The following is a 17,131-nucleotide window of genomic DNA, read 5'->3' as shown; positions in this document are numbered from 1 at the left end:
TTTCAAACGACATAATGCTTGAAATTGTCGAACTGGACATGGAAACAATTGTAACGTAAATTGAAATACACTTTTTGTTGCCATCAACACCTTGTTTTGAAGTCTTGTTTTTGCCTACATAGTATATTAATCTCAATTATAAAATTTGATAATTTTGTAGCTTACTCTTTAAGTCAACCATTTTTGGCTTAAAACTCATTGGTATATGAAAATTTACTGAATTTCACAAACTCAGTATAATTACATATAAGTCTATATATATATATATGCTAGCAGGGGGCTGGCTTTGCCAGTCCATAAAAGTCGTGATTTTAAAAGTAAAAAAAAAAGTATTTGGGTACCATCAGCTAGAATCGAAACCAAAATCAAAACTGTAGCATTCAAAGCAGATGACGTTACCAGTGTGCCAATGTAACATGCATATGAACTGATTAAAAATTAAAAATAAACTAAGATGAATGTACAAAATGTATAATGATTTCTTCAATTTTGATCCATTTTTTGACCTCTTCAAAAAACTATTTTAACTGGCTAAAGACCCATAAAAAAAACGACCCATAAAAAAAACGGTCCATAAAAAAGCCAATCATTTGAGGCCCCTAGTGCTGCTTGGCGACTTTTAGTTTCGGAAAACACAGAGTTTGAAAATATGGAGACAGACAAACAGACAGACATATAGCCTTTTATATATTAGATGTCGTAATAAATAGTGATATTTACATATAGAAATAAAATAGGTTTATGGCGCCTAAAGATCGTACTAGAATTGCCTGCAAGGACCTGTAGCACAGTGGTCAGAGTACTTGGAAAAATTCAATTCCAAAGTGAAGATTGAAGGTTCAATCCTCAGTGTGAGCGACTGAAAAATCGAATTAGTTAGGATCTCTATCCACTCGGGTTGATTGTATGAGAGCATGCTACCATATAAATAAAAGTTTCTCTTTGAAATTTTGTAAAAAGATATACTTGAAGAAGGTCAGAGGTTATATTGACTGAAACGTTGTGTAAATAACACTTTAAATGAGAACAGCAGTCTGAAGAATCCAAATAATATGAATAACTATTTCTCATCTCAAAAATTCAGAAATGAAAATCCAAAAAAGATTATGGTCTAATAAGTATGAAGCCAATTCAGGATCACATTTCTTACTACGGAGACGATCACAAAAATGTCACACATATCATTGAATAGTGATGAAACAAAGACTGTTGGATGTTCATGCCTGAAATGGTGGGCAAGTCAGTTTATTTGTATAAAATATGGCTGGTTGGCATAAATGATTGTGGATTCCATAGTTGGCATTTATTTTATGGAGAAATCTATGAAAAAAAGAAAATGGAGATTGGAACTGACAGCTGGAGGACAACAATTGACAGAGAGGAATTTTCCAGGGAGACTCTCTATTTCTATTACCGTTTGTGTAATATAAATATGCATCAGGCTGTTTTCGTTTGATTTAGGGACAATGACAAATTAGTTTACAGATTATTATCATAGATTTTTAAACTTCCCTTAGGCACAATATTTGGTTCGCCCCTCCTCTTTTTGAAATTAGAAAAGATATTTAAGCTTAGTGAGTGTAGAAGCAACCCCCAAAATCTGTTTTAATATCTGAAAAAATCAAATTTAACTGTTATCGAAATACAAATATTTTTTTTAATGCATTTATATAAAAAGAAAATATCTGCATTCTGATTGGTCTCTGAACCGTTTTTAGTACTTGTACAGTTTAATCAAGAGATTAAAAAATGAAAATATTGAAAAAAAAATAATATTGTACGTACTCGTTATGAAATAAAGTTTTCATGCAAAAAAATTCACTCAATTTGATCAAGCAGTCTTTTGTTTTTTACCGAGGAAAAGCAAATTTTAATGAGATCGATTTGGTAGCAGCCATCTTCTTTTTTTTTTTTTTTTTTTTGCTTAGGAGAAGGGAGCGCCAGGAGGAGATAACTCTAATCACCGTTTAAAGTTTGTCAAAATTTGAGGAGATTATTTTGAAAAATGAGCAGAAAAAATACTTAGATAAATATTTTAGTTTTTTACACTTATTTTACAGAGTTTGTGTTTTTTTAAATCCTTTTTTCATTTTGTCCTTTGTTAATCAATTTTTCGTTTAAAGGCACCCCACCTCCTCATGTCCGTAAACAGCCAAATGGCGATGATAGATCAATCTCATTAAAATTTAACTTTCCTCTGTAAGAAAAAAAGCTACTTGATCAAATTAAGTAAATTTTTTTTTCAGAGAACTTCATTCCATAACAGATACGTACAATTTTTTTCAATATTTTCATTTTTTAATGTCTTGATTAAACTGTACAAGTGCCTCATTTTTATATTTCTTCAATAATAATGCTTACAAACAATGGAGATACTTTTAAGACTTAACATAAATATTTTATGACTAACCCTATAAGATTAGGTTAAAAAAAACATAATCAGTGGCTTTGTTTATTTTTGACAATATTTAATTCTACGGATTATCCACCTGTGACGTTGTACACAGACATGAACAAGGAACGTTTTATTTATGTTAAGGGTGGATAATGTAGGCTATATTTACATATGAAAAGGACAAAAAAATAAATGCAATTATGAATGTTGCAATGGCAGCTACAAGCATAAAATGTTTAACATTTATCTCGAAGATAAGAAAGTTCAAAAGCAACATAAAAGTACATTGATAAACTTACCGCGTCTGGTTGTAGAGGAGGTGGTGGCCCTTTCGGCTCTGGGGGACCCACCTCTGTATCAAAATCCAGATCATCAATGCTGTCTCCCATAAAATTAACATAATTTGCTGGTAAATTACCCACTAATCCGTCTTTTTTACCAAGGAGCCAGTCTTCATTAACCCATTTCAAAATTGTAATTTCGTTTCCTTCCTAAAAAAAAGATGTTTTACTGATTTTTATTGTGATTATCTTGAAAAATAAATGGATATATGAAGATAAAAAATAACAGAAACAAATAAGACCTTCTTTCATTTGTCCATACGGCACACTTATACAACAGCCGGTTCCTTGCATTGCTATAGCCTTCTTATATTCCTCCATATCTATTTAACAGCAATGCTTTAAGCAAACTACCTTTCTCCATTAAATAGAAATAAATAAACTAAATTTGTATTCAGGGATTTAATCCTTACTGCATGCAATCCTTTTCCTGTACAAGAGTCAAACACATCCTAAGATGGAATACTGCTGCCACATCTGGGGTGGAGCTCCTAGGAGTACCCAGAGGCCACTCGAGGATAAGGGTTAATAGGTATACATTAGTCAATGTGATTATAGCGTAGTAAACATAAGTAGTGGGATATATATATATATATATATATATATATAATATATATATATATATATAATATATATATATATATATATATATATATAATATATATATATATATATATATATATATATCAGAATACAATTTAAGATTGTAAATTATAATTTACAAAAATTTATTGTTCGACAGGATACTCAAAAAATCTGACTACTTCATTATAAGAACATTGACTCTTATGATCATTTCGTCTGTGGAAATACCTAACCTCGGCATATTCTTTCAAATGGATTTTAATAATAATCAGTAACTTAAGAATGACTGTCAGACTCCTGAAAAAAATCAACTGTGTGTGTGTGTGTGTGTGTGTGTGTGTGTGTCTCACCTTAAAACTTAATTCTCCGTCTTCGCCTTGAAAATCATAGAGGGCGTATGCAATGGTCTCTTCACCACCCACAGGAATGTTGATCTTATCAAGTTGGTCGGAATCAGTCAATTCCTCACTGTCAGCATCATCCTTCATGCTAGCTGCACCTCCAGAAACATCCTCTTGTTCTACCGAAATACAGAGAGCTTCCATTTTTGTCGCAGACTCTGGTGCTGGTGCAGAAGATGCAATACTGATTTCAGACGCACTGTGATAGGCCTCACCCATTGCCTGAGCGGAGTTTTCTTGCGTTTCAACATGTGACAGTTTCATAGTGTCAGCCACCGTTTTTAAATCCAGACTGACATCAGTGACCTCTGTGTTGGTATCAGATAAACTCTGAAAATACGAAGAAATTATTTTTAAAAAAAAGTAAACAGGATTGATCAGTGGTTATAGTCAGCTAACATACTTCCTAACTTCCAGCATAGCTGATACCAGAAGTGGTGACAAGGCAAATCAGTTCCTTTGTTTTTTTTTCATTTATGCCTATATCTCCCCTGTGCATGTGTACTCTTTTTTAAAATTTTTTTTAACGTTTTTCTGATTATTCTTCTTTTATTCAATAATAATTGAAAAGTTTTTTCAGTCTATTTTAATTAATGAATTATTGAAATCAGTTTTATTTTTTTAAAGGATTATTGAAAAACTTTTTAAAACCTTTTTAAACTATTTTGGGAATATTATGTATTGAATACGTTTTTTTTTATGATGCTTGAAATTTTGTTATTTTGATTTCAATAATTTTATTTTTATACTTTCATAAACATATATTTATTATATAAATAAAAAAAAACTTTCATTTCAAAATTTAGAAAAATCTTCCATTCTTATAATTTCATAAACATATCTGTTCTAAAATTTCAAATAAAATAAAAACTTTTTTTAATTTTATTAAAAGTGCAAATAAAGACTAATTGTGTTATTTTTATCTTTTTATAATTTTGCTAATTTTTTATTGTATACTTTTCAATAATGTTATTTATTTCAATAGATCGCTTCACAAAAATACTGAAGAACAATAAAAGTGAAGGAACTGATTTGCCTTGTCGCTGCTCCAGTAGCATTAAGCTGAAAATTAAGAAGTACGTCCGCTGACTATAACCTGATCAACTACCTATAAAATACCCTGTTGAAGAATAAATTATGAAATGACAAAGATAACATAAAATATTATACAGAGTACCCTCAACACTGTATATCATTTATCATTTATGGAATCATAAACAAAATTCACAATCCTTTCTGTAATCCAACCATATTATGGTACTGTTAGGCGGGAAATCATATTCTGTCAAAAAGCATTTTGGATCAATTAGGGTTAAAGAACCCCTAGCAGACAGAGAAACAAGAGAAACAGTTTTCAGTCGACACTAGTTTGATTTTAACCTTCACACACACGCACACGACATTCTGTAAACAAACATAGATGGATTCATCAAACTACTGTTCTCATCTTGAGTGTAATTTTCACAACGTTTCGATCAATGTAACGTCCAACCTTCTTCAGATGTATTTTGTTGAACTTGGGAATGTTTATATTTGGATGGAATTTTGAACAGAACTCTTTATTTACTTCACGGAGGTGGCATGCTCTTGTTCTGTCAGCCATGACTGGATAGAGGTCCTAAGTAATTCGCAATTGTATTTTTCGGTCGCCTACACTGAGGATTGAACCTTCAACCTTCAGGAGAATATCACTTTCACAATTGAATTTTCCAAGTACTCTAACGTCTTGTGGACAGTTCTAGTATGAATTTTGGGAGCCTATTTTTATTTCTAGTTGTAAATATCACTATTTTATTACCAGCTATTATATATATATATATATATATATTGTGCACTGTATATAAATACATTCTTTGAAATTCCCAAATCCGACAAGATATACCTGAAAAAGGTTAGGGGTTACATCGACCGAAATATTGTGAAAATGACACTCAAGATGAGAACTATAGTTCGATGAATCCAAATAATATAAATAACCAATCCTCATCTAAAAAATTCAAAAACGTAACATATAGAGCTGTTCGTTTTTTTGCCAGAGCTGTTTTTTTTCTTTAACAAAACTTTTTAATGAAACTACTTAAACAAATCTTTTAAATAAACAAATGGTAATTATTTTGAATTTTGATGCTTACTGGGTGTTTTATAATTGCTTATAGAATGCCGTGTGTGTGTGTGTGTGTGTGCGAAGATCAAGATCAAACCGCTGTTGACCAAAAGATGTCCCTCTTGTTTTTTTGGTGCTTGTTAAAATATAATTGAGGAATCGATTTTTTTTAATATATCGTTTTAAGCAAAAATAATATTACATACTCTTTTGTCATGTCGAAAAAAAAAATTACTTTTAACTGTAAATAACTTTCCATGCAATGAATTTTCATAATTTTTGGATATGCTACTATTTTCAGCACGACGAATAAGTAGGGAATACTGTTTTTGCTTAAAACGACATATTTATACAAAATCGATCTGTAGACTGTATCTTAACAAGCACCTTTTTTTTTTTTTTCGTCTGCTGGATCCTTAAATCCTAATTGAGCTGACATTTCTATGTTTAAAGGGAGATAACTCTTTTCTACTTTCAAATTAACTGCTCTTGTCAAGAGACATTTCGGTGCTGATGCAGTATAATGGAATTTTGAACAAATGCATTTCAGGCGAAAACATTATCACATGCATACGTGTCATGTCGAAATTAGTATTGTTGCAATATTTTTTTAAATAAAAAGAGGATATAATTTAAAAAAATTGAAAGGTTCTACTTATAGACACTAGTAATAGGAACTGACCAATCAAATGGAGCCACATTCTGCTAATAATCAATCAGAAATCAGAATCGCTCCATAAAAATATTGGATCTTTTCGAATTCCTGCAGATAATTTTTCATGTTCATATGAGAAAGATCTTTGCTCTTCATCTGAAAACTTTTAAAGTTCAAGATTTATCCAGATTAACTACCCACCGGAAACTCTTTTCCATTTTCAGAACTTGTATAAGTTACCCGTCGGAAACTCTTCTGAAATTAAACCTGGCTTTCAATTCAAAGAAGTGCAAATTCCAAAAAGTACAAAAATGTAGACACTTCATCAAATCTCCACACTAACGTACTGTACTTGCTATAACCCTTATCCCTGAGTGGCTTCCGGGCCTTGATAAGTGGTGACCACCGTGTAAAAAAAAAAAAAAAAAAAAAAAATGATTCAGCATAAAAATAATTACAAGTACAATGTATTGAATTAATGAGTTTTATCATATTTTAATGTAATGAAGTGTTGTGAGACCAATTCTGCATGACAAATTGATTTATGTGCCTTGCTTTACTTGAACTTCACCATTGAAAAAATAGAAACTGTTGGACCACTAGCGTCTATAACTTCTTTTAAGAAAAATAGATCTAGCACATCTTTTACTAGATTATTTTTTATGATACATACTAATTTCAACAATACACATAAGTAGATGATAGTGTTTTTATCTGAAATGCATTTGTTCGATAGTCCATTATGACATGGAAACACCCACCACCATCATGGTTTAAGGATATACGGTATTAACTTTTAAAGAAATCATTTGAAATTGTTTCATTTGTTTATTTATGCATTAAATAAATCTCCACTCAACCATCATATCACTACAAAAAGGCATTGATAGATACTAAGGTAGAGGAGGGGGGGGGGCAAAATGAGGAATCTCTAAAGGGGAAGGGGTGCAAACCTAAAAGCGGAAGACAAGAAATCACACACTTCTGTTGGAGAACAATTGGACCAAGTAAAGAATAGATACCCCGTAGCAGAAAACAAATACTGGTGCACATTTCAAGTGACACCAGTTGTTCGACCTTGACATTGCCGTTGGCTGTTTGTAAACACGTCAAATAGCAGACATGGTCAGAGCAATTCTACTCTTCTCAGCCACTGGTGAAAACAGGTGCATGATGCAGCGACCCAGGTCAGCCTAACAGGCGGAAGGGAGGTGTGATGGGTACAAGTGGAAAAAAGTTAGCCTTTCAATATATGTAAATGTTATCTCTCCATTCAATTCATTCCTTCTAAATTTCTCTCTCATCTCTCTCTCTCTCACACACACACACACACTTAATTTCCATCTCTTTTGTTCTGTTAAATAAACTTTTCAAAATCAAACTGGCACCCGCATGGTTCCCGATCAAAAAGCAAGAAACAAGAGACAACAGCGCAAACATTGAAGAAATTGAAGTTACAACACAGTGCAAGGGCGTGTGATGTTTATATACTTTTTTATTCTTGGCAGTCACCACTTATCAAGGCCCGAAGACCACTCAAGGATAAGGGTTAATAAATGTAAGGTGGTAGTGTAGTAATCGTTAATGGTGTAGATTAGGTAGAATTTTATTATTTATGGGAAACGGCTCAACAAGAACTTGTTTACATTGGACTTGAAGGTTACCATGTTATTTATATATATTGTATATCTTATATACTAGCAGAGAGACTCAACGTTTCCCGGGATTGAATGATGATCAACGAATATTTCACACTCCTATATTTTTATTGTCATCAAAAGAGGAAGCTTCACATGTTTCCATACAGTAACAGTCCAAAATATATGTTATTCTACATTGCACTCTTGAGAACCTACTGTTTTTTTTATAAAATTATTTCATATAAACTTCTTTCCAGTTAACAAAAAAAAACCATTAAGAAATTTACATGTGGGGTTTGAACCCACAGACCACATCATGCAAAAAAAAAAAAAAAAAACCCGTAAATTTTCAAGTTTTATAAAATTCTTTGCAGTTAATGAAAAAAATTTTTTATATTTATTTATAGTTCAGAGTTTGAATGTACAGACCACGTCATGCAAAAAAAAAAAAAAAAAAAACCCCAAAAAAACACACTATCAACTTACCCACAGTAGAATTTTCATGGTCTGTTGTTCTATCATTGTTGCTAAGCGACGACATGGAAAAAAATAGCTTTACCGATGATAGATAAATGAAAATAACAGTTTCGATTATTGATTATCTGTAATTATCGGGGGGGTATTCCGAAACAAAACTTAACTGAGATTGCTCCCAGACTTATACACTAAAGTTCTGTAAATTTTTAAGAAAATTTGTTCAGCCGTTTCGTAGTCTATAAGGAACGAACGGACACACACAAAGTTGCATTTATATAATTGTAGAGATTATGTTATGCATTATTATGTTTATGGTAGGTGCTTAACTGATCTCCAATCCCTGATCTCCCCCACTGTATAAAATATTCACAGAAATAACCCACCAAGCAACAACAGTAACAAAGAACTTTCCTTTTCTTTCTCTCTTACTGTAGTAAAAATACAATGGAATTCCAGTGGACAAAGTTTCTCTCCCTAAAACATCCCATCTGTGGAACAAAATACCATGAGACTGCTTCCCAGTTGACAACAACTTCAAGTTTAATGTAAACAAATATTTGTCCTAATCTTGGATAATCAATTTCTTTTTAAGTAATCTTCTGCCAATTACATACGATGTTTCCAATCCTCTCTTGGTGTTGTTCATCATCCAAGTGACAATTTAACTCATATCCTCGAATGGTTAACAGGCCTTGATAATTGGTGAGCAATAAGTACAAAAGAATGACATAACATGATAGAATATAATGATGCATATACATGTGTCTCGGTTTCAATATAAATATTCTAGTGGGACCTCATGGAAATTCCATGTTTTTTTTCTCCATCAATTTGTACGATTTACTGTTAATAATTATATTGTGACATATTAGGGACGCTAAGTCATTAGTAGTGGTTAAGTTAACTAGTGTGAATTTTGACAAAGGCCATATTTAGTCCATATCAAGATTACTTTCACAGTAATGGATGACACAAAGTTGAAGCAGAGGTTAAAATGCTGTAGACAAATGGTGTCATGTTTTTTGAGCAACAGAAAACTGGGGTTTTAAGAACAGTTTCTTGGTGGAAGCCATGCAAACAAGACATGGCACATGATGTGGAAAACTGATAATCTCAGTGAATGCTACTTTTACATCTATAAGTCTGCATCACCCATTTCATTAAGTAGAAAGTTAAGTTTAGGAAGTAAATAATTAGCTAAGATAACATTAGTCTCTCTCTCTCTTTAGTTCATACTTTTCAAATGAAATCTTGAAAACTCAGCATCTTTTTGTGCCATCTGTGTTCATTGAAAAAAAGCAATGATGAAGAGAATAAAAAAGAGACCCATGTAAACACCCAACACATGTATGTATGGAGTGTTTTTTTTTTTTTTTTTTTTAAGTGTCAAACTTTAATTGAGGATTTGGCAATTATTGGTTATTTTGAGTTCAGCTTGGTTTGGCAATTCATCGTGTGGCTTCAGCAGGATACAGCCAAATGCCAGCATGCAATACGATCAGTTTACTGAGAGAAACATTTGATGAACAAATAATTTCACAAAATGGAACTATCTACTGACCACCTCATTCGTGCGATTTAACTCCATTAGATTATTTTCTTTGGGGATATGTAAAGTCCCACGTCTACACTGATAAACCAGACACAATATACCACTTGAAAGACGATATTCGATACGTTATTTCCAAAATAAGCCTAATTTAACATATAAAGTTGTGAAAATTGGATGACTAGATTAGGCCATGATCCGCGGAGGTCACATGTTTGAAATTGTATTTAAATTGCAAAAAATGAATCTTTGGAATAAGCCATATATTTATATGATAAAAATATGTTTTTGTGATTGATTTTAATTTAAGGTTCGTTGCCTCTTAAAAAACACCCTTTATAAATATTTGATATCATTAATTACAATGTTACAATATTCTTGTGGGTCAATATTATTAAAAGAAAAAAAAATTACTTTTTCTTCTTCCGTAAAACTAAGTGTTCATCGTCAGTTAAATATCTTTTTAAATAAAACGAATATGCCTTTTCTTTATTTATTAAAAATTGTAACAATTTAATTTTATTTAAAACAATAAATATTCTGTGTCTTATTACCGTAAAAATAATTATCAACAAAATATACTTCAAATCAATAAAAATGAATGTCATTTTTTTTTTAAATGTCTTTATTTAAAATTGCAGTTTTAGTCGACAGTGGTGAAATAATTTTATTTTGGAAAAATTCAGTTTAAAATTGGTAATATTAAAGAAAAATTTATTTTAGAAATATCAAATAACTCACCAATCACAAAAAAAAAAAAAATTAAATAATAATCATTTCATTCATAAATTTTTTGCAAACAGGAGACCAAAAGCATTTGCGTTTATTCATATAAATAGATAGATATTTCGATATTTTTTATACAAATTTATTTATCTTTTAAATAAGACCATAAAGAAACGAAAAAAAAGAAGATATCAATTCACCTGAATGAGTACGTGTGTGGGGAATCTTAAAAACAATGGAAAGAGATATTTGGCATTGTCACGGATAATGAGAGGGAGGAGGAGAGAGAATGGGTGCAGGAGAGACAGAGACAGAGAGAGAGAGAAAGACCGAGAGAGTGGAACAGATAAAGAGAACAGTCACCTATCCTCTTCCCTCTCTCTCTTTCTATGAATATTTATGTCTTCCTTCCTATCTTGCTAAGGTATATTAGTTTCATTTCAATTACTTCCCTTGAAAAATGAGCATATTTAAAGAAAGACTTTGATAATTTACCTTTTTATTTTATTAAATTTATACTAGGATTTATTAAGTAAAAATATAGCGACAAATTTCAAGCAAATCCTGAAAAAAATATTCACAATTATCAACAAAAAACATTTAAGAAAAACAAATGATGCAAATTGAGAAAGCAATAAAGCCAAGCCATAGATCCTTCTTCCCCTCCCCTCCTTCTTCTATACAAAATTAGAAGAATACCCGTCCCAGGAAGGATAAAAGTAAGATTCTCATTTAGAATTCGACTTATAAAAAAAAAACATAAATTGATCAAGTAGTTTTTATTTTTAATTAATGAAATCAAAATGAACGATTTATATATACATACAAAATGTTTTAATTATTTTGAATACAAATAAAACTATTTGGTAGTCGAATTGAGTTATCGCCCTTGAATGTTAACGCATTCTAAAACAACATGGTGTCTCCTGACTCCCGACTGGATTATTATAAAAACATATTTTCTTAGTAAAAAAATAAACTATTTGATCAACTTGATTTTTGGAATATGACATATTCATTCTACAACAGGTACATATATCATAAAGATTTGTTTGTATTTTTGTTTTTCAATTAAGTTGAATTCAAAAGAAGGATTTTTATGTCCTGATACGAAAATTAAAATAAAAATATAATGCTACTAGAATCCTTGTTTAATTTTGATTGAGATCGATTACATAATTTTGATTCTAGAAAATGTCTAAAATTTATAGCTTAAACTGAAGAGGTTTTAAGACAGAACTGAAATTCAGAGAATCTTCCTTAACTGGTGTCTAATGACTATGGATCAAATATAAGGCAAAAGTAATGACTCCTATTTTTTTTTATTCTGTCCGAATGGATCAGAGGGGATTGCAAATTGCATTGTTATGATAACTGAACTTATGCATTCATAATCTGAAAGTTTCATCTCTCTCTTGCAAATATTGACAGTGTAAGAGTTTAAGAAAGCAACCCCCTGTCCTGGATGTGTGTCAGAAGCAGAAATGCATCGTTGAATTCCTGACAAAAGTGCATAGAGAATTGTGGTGACTATGTAGAGAAATAAATTCTGAGCACAAAAGGTTGCTTGTTTTAATATACCATTCCTGTCTTCATAGCTCTTTGGGAGTTAAATACACAAATTGATGTTCTACATATTTCCAAGTAATAGCATGGAGCGGGATTGACTACTACTCTGACTACAAATGTTAAGAATAAAATATTTATAGGGTTCCAAAATCCGTATTATATGGAATCTTTGGACTACTGTTCTCGTCTTGAGTGTCATTTTCACGTTTCAGTCGATGTAACCTCCGACCTTCATCTGGTGTATCTTCCAATATTTTTCCCCCCCGATTTGTTTTATTTTAATTAATTCTGTAATAAATTCCTGATTCCGATACAATTACAGATTCCGATTCTTTATAAATCCTTAAATATTTAATTATAGATTTGTTATTTTTCCCCCGGTTACCATAAAAACACATGTCAAATGTGCAGATATTTTCCTAAACGTGAAAATACACTTGTGGAGGATGTTCTTTTGATTTTAGTTTTAGTGGTTGTTTAAAATTAATGAATATTTTACTATCTTATCGTTATTATCGGCAATGGAAGGTTTTGCTTTAAACAAACTCAAGTAATAAAAGACGATTAAAAGAATCGTTTTTACATCGAAAAACAGGTGCAAATTTTTCCGATTCTGATATTGATTCCAATACTCTCAAATGTTTTGATTTTTCCAATTCCCGATTCCGATTAATCTTCCCAACACTAGTATCTTGTTGACCTCAGGAATGTTTCTATCAAACTCAGTAATTTGAACAGAATTTCAAATTTATTTATTTCAGAAGAGGTAGCATGCTCTTGTTCTGTCGCCCACACTGAGAATTGAACCTTCAACCTTCAGGAGAATATCACTTTTACAATTTATTTTTGTGTTGAGGAGGAAGATTAACTATTACTACTAATAATCTAAAATATAAACGGCTGTCTGTCGGTCTCCATATTTTCAAACTCCATCTCCTCTGAAACTACAAGTTGCAGAGTGGCACTAGGAGCCTCAACTTTTACAGGCCATTCTTATATGGGTCTTTAGCCGGTTAAAGTTGATTTTTAAGGGGTCAAAATTAAAAAAACATCGTTGAACATTTTGTACATTCATCTTAGTTTATTTTTAATTTTTTATCAGTTCATATGCGTGTCACGTTGGTACAGCGGTAACGTCACCAGCTTTGAATGCTACAGTTTTGGGTTCGATTCTAGCTGATGGCACATAAATACTTTTTTTTTTTACTTTTGAAATCATGACTCTATAATAATATATACGAAATTTGGACGAATTAAAATATCATATTTAAATGTATTTTACGCTCTGGCAAAGCCGGGCAACCCCCCTCCCCAGTATTAACAGTGTTAATAATGTAGTGTTGGCATTGACTGATGCCACACTAAATAGTATTGAAGGGTCGAGGAGGATGGAAAGACTGAGGAGCGGAAGCACTAACCAAATCTCCACAGGAGTTTGAAAAGGATTAAAACCTTGGGGAGGCTTGTTGTCACCCGAATTTGAATGAAGGCCAATAGTCGTTGCCAGCGAGAAGTCAATGGCAAGTGGCTGTTGCGATAATGCAAATCCATTTGCAAAGGTCATTAAAGGAAGTGGAGAGTACTACAAATCTGGGGGGACTTGTTGTCATCCAGACTCCAGGAGGCACCACCAGTTGTTGTCAGTGATTAATTTCTGATGACCTGTGTGAGAACTGCTAGTGAGTGAAATAATGATATTCAAAAGACAATGGATACCCACTGTAACGGTAGCTGCACATGTAATTGTGAGGCAAAGGTTTTGCAATCCCCAACCACACCTCTCCCGAACTGGTACTGCTTCAGTCCAGTGGCAAGGAAAAGCCCAGGACAACTGTAAACAATGCCGAGATAAGCAGAGAGCACTTGCAGTACCTGGAATTCACAAATAGTCACCCATTTAGTACTGACCAGGCTCAACATTGCTCAATGTGATTATCCTGTATATAATAATACTACCATGCCATATACAATAATGCTAATCTATATATTAATACGATAGCGTGTGTTATTTTCTGCATCACGCTTACATCCGGGTCGTTTAATTGTTATGTACTTCCACTTCCTGTAATAAATAATTTTACCAAGAATTCTTCATAAGTTGTGGTTTCGGTTTCAACTATAGCTGATGGCACTTAAGTTTTCAATTTTTTTAAAAACTAATTTTACCAAGAATTCCTCATAAGTTTTGGTTTCGATTATAGCTAATGACACTCCAATAATCTATGTTTGAAAAATAATTTTATCAAGAATTCTTCATAAGTTTTGGTTTCAATTATAGCTGAAGGAACTAAAGTTATATATCTATATCTATATCTATATATATATATATATATAACCTTAGTTGCTTCAGCTATTATCAAAACCAAAACTAAATCTTATGAAGAATTCTTCATAATATATATATATTTTTTTATAAGTTTGGGATTCGGTTTCGATTCAAGCTAATGAGCCCAAGTCATATAGATAGAGTGTTTTCATTTTTGAAATCGCAACTTTATAATATATAAAAATCGATAGAACATTAACTTTATAATAATATATACAAAATCTCCAAGAATTAAAATATCATATTTAAGCGTATTTTACAACCTGGCTACACCCGGCATCCCTGCTAGTTTGGATAAATACTTTTGCAGTTTTAACAAAATAGCTACAATAATATCAGAACGTTTACGCTGAACATCTACAGAATGCCAACATCAATATATTACATGTGAATGAGTCCCCGGTGGAATTTCCACAGGTCTCGCTAGTAATAATAATACTAATAATAATAATACCGTCACCACGACCATCACCACTAATAAGATAATAAAAAACAGCTATACGATTCAAGACTACTCGCCACAATTGCATCAAATTTGAAATGGAGCATCTCTGAGTTGCCAGCAGTGTGCGTAAAGCCGTATGTTTGGATGATAAACCTACGTTTGTTTACATGAATCTGTACAGAAATATAAAAAATTGCATACAATTATAGCATGATGAGGATACAAACGATAGTACACTAATTATTACGACAATACGATGCGCGAGTTTGGATGAATCTATTTCAGTGCAGAAAGTTTTCTGTTATTTTTGTTGTTGTTGTTGTTTTGAATGGTTGAAGTAGTGCACCGACTTACCTGGGGCAAAGGTTCTATGATGCGAACGAATGCCAAAGGGAAGATGCCAGTTTTGCCATGGCAAGTGCCGTACAGCCAACTGGTATCGACCCAGGAGAGCAACTGTACCACGTCATCTTTCTGGGAAGGAGATAAAAAAGACGAAACGATGGAACCATGGTTAGCACATGCAATTGAAAAAAATAGAAGCAGGCAATAGTAAAAAGGGAAAAAAATGAACAGTGAGCAGAAAAAAAAAAAAAAAAAAACTAGGTTTGGGGGGAGCGCAAAGGAGTGGCGAGCTTATAATAGAGAAAAAATGGGGGAGGAGGGAGGAGCAGATCAGTTAAAAAAAATTTTTTCTCTTTAACGCTCTGTATATAATAAGCATGCCAGTCTTCAAATCTTTTTGAGATTAATATTTTGTATTATTTACCCTCATTCTGTCAACCTTGTGAACTAATGGCATAACGGATAAAGTCCATCCATCTATCCATCCATCCAATGCAACCAAGATTGAACTCACTACACAAGTTTAGTGTGATTCAAATCTTGTCGGTAGTTGAATACTTCATGCTTCGCCAGGGCTATCAAGAGTATTTTTTATCATGACGCCATCACTAGACAAGGTGCCTATCACAGCTTAAGAGAGTCGTATCTACTCTCGAGAGAAGGATAGACTGCGCCAATTTCTCAACCTGGTATTTTACCTCGCGGTACATACAACGCCTTGCCTTCCGAAATGATCACCCATCTGATACTGGCCAGGCTCAACATTGCTTAACTTCGGTGATCTGGTGAGAACCGGTGTGTTAACCTGATTGTGCCGTATATGGTAAAGTACTAAGTAAGATTCAGTTCTAAATGACGCTCTTCTGGAGGTATTCGATCATCACTGTCTACGCTGCATCCTCTATGTCCATTTATCTCCAACAGTACAGTTCACATTCACTGCAATATTCACTTCCTCCAAAAATTGCCAGATGCCTTCGTTGGTTCGGCCACACCCTTCCCTGAAACCCAGATGACTTCATCTGTGAAGTCATTGATCCAGCACTACCAAGAGGCTGGTAAAAACGTTGCAGTGACCAACTCAAAGCTTGGTTCATGGAGTATTGTTCCCACATTTGGAGAGGAGCCTCTCAGACAAAACCAACTTCGAAATCTAGTGGGCAATGTCCTTTTCTCCTCTCTGCTAGCTCTTTCTCACAGAAGAGATGCTGCAGGCCTATTTCTACTCTATTTTCATAGCAAGTGCTCGACTGAGCTTCAACCTATGTTTTTCCTCTGTAAGGCATTCACGTCAAACACTCGACTAGCTGCAACCACTGTCAACAATTACTCCTACTCTCTAGCTGTGTTTAAAACTAAACAGAAATTCCATGAGCAGAGTTTTTTCCCCTAGAACTCGTCTGTGGAACACAATACCACAGAGCTGCTTCTCAGCTGACTATAACATGGTTGTTTTCAAGTCAAATGTAAACAAGTTCTTGATAAGCTGTCATCTAAAATGAATTAGCTTATCAAATTTCCATCATAACCAATCATCACAGTAACCATTAACCTTAAGTGGCCTGTAGGCCTT

At 32.8% G+C, this 17,131-nt stretch overlaps 1 protein-coding gene across 9 annotated transcripts in view; it reads right to left on the bottom strand.

The window, feature by feature from the left end:
• Positions 1-17,131, bottom strand: part of LOC145242123 (uncharacterized) — a 178,044-nt gene that overhangs the window by 16,620 nt on the left and 144,293 nt on the right. For 5 of the 9 annotated variants that reach the window (XM_080105039.1, XM_080105040.1, XM_080105044.1 and 2 more), the window contains 3 exons: positions 15,568-15,687; positions 3,672-4,052; positions 2,695-2,886 (listed from right to left, as the gene is read on the bottom strand). In XM_080105039.1, the coding sequence (XP_079961165.1) occupies positions 2,695-2,886; positions 3,672-4,052; positions 15,568-15,687 (693 nt within the window). Of the gene's footprint in view, positions 1-2,694; positions 2,887-3,671; positions 4,053-15,227; positions 15,387-15,567; positions 15,688-17,131 lie in introns of those variants that run through there. The other 4 variants (XM_080105041.1, XM_080105042.1, XM_080105046.1 and 1 more) reach the window with 2 other exon arrangements.

The sequence above is a fragment of the Euprymna scolopes genome, chromosome 21 (genome assembly GCF_053919585.1).
Source record: "Euprymna scolopes isolate OS-2025 chromosome 21, ASM5391958v1, whole genome shotgun sequence".
Taxonomy (NCBI): domain Eukaryota; kingdom Metazoa; phylum Mollusca; class Cephalopoda; order Sepiida; family Sepiolidae; genus Euprymna; species Euprymna scolopes.
The sequence above is the reverse complement of the archived record's forward strand: the minus strand, read 5'-3'. Positions and strand labels throughout refer to the sequence as shown.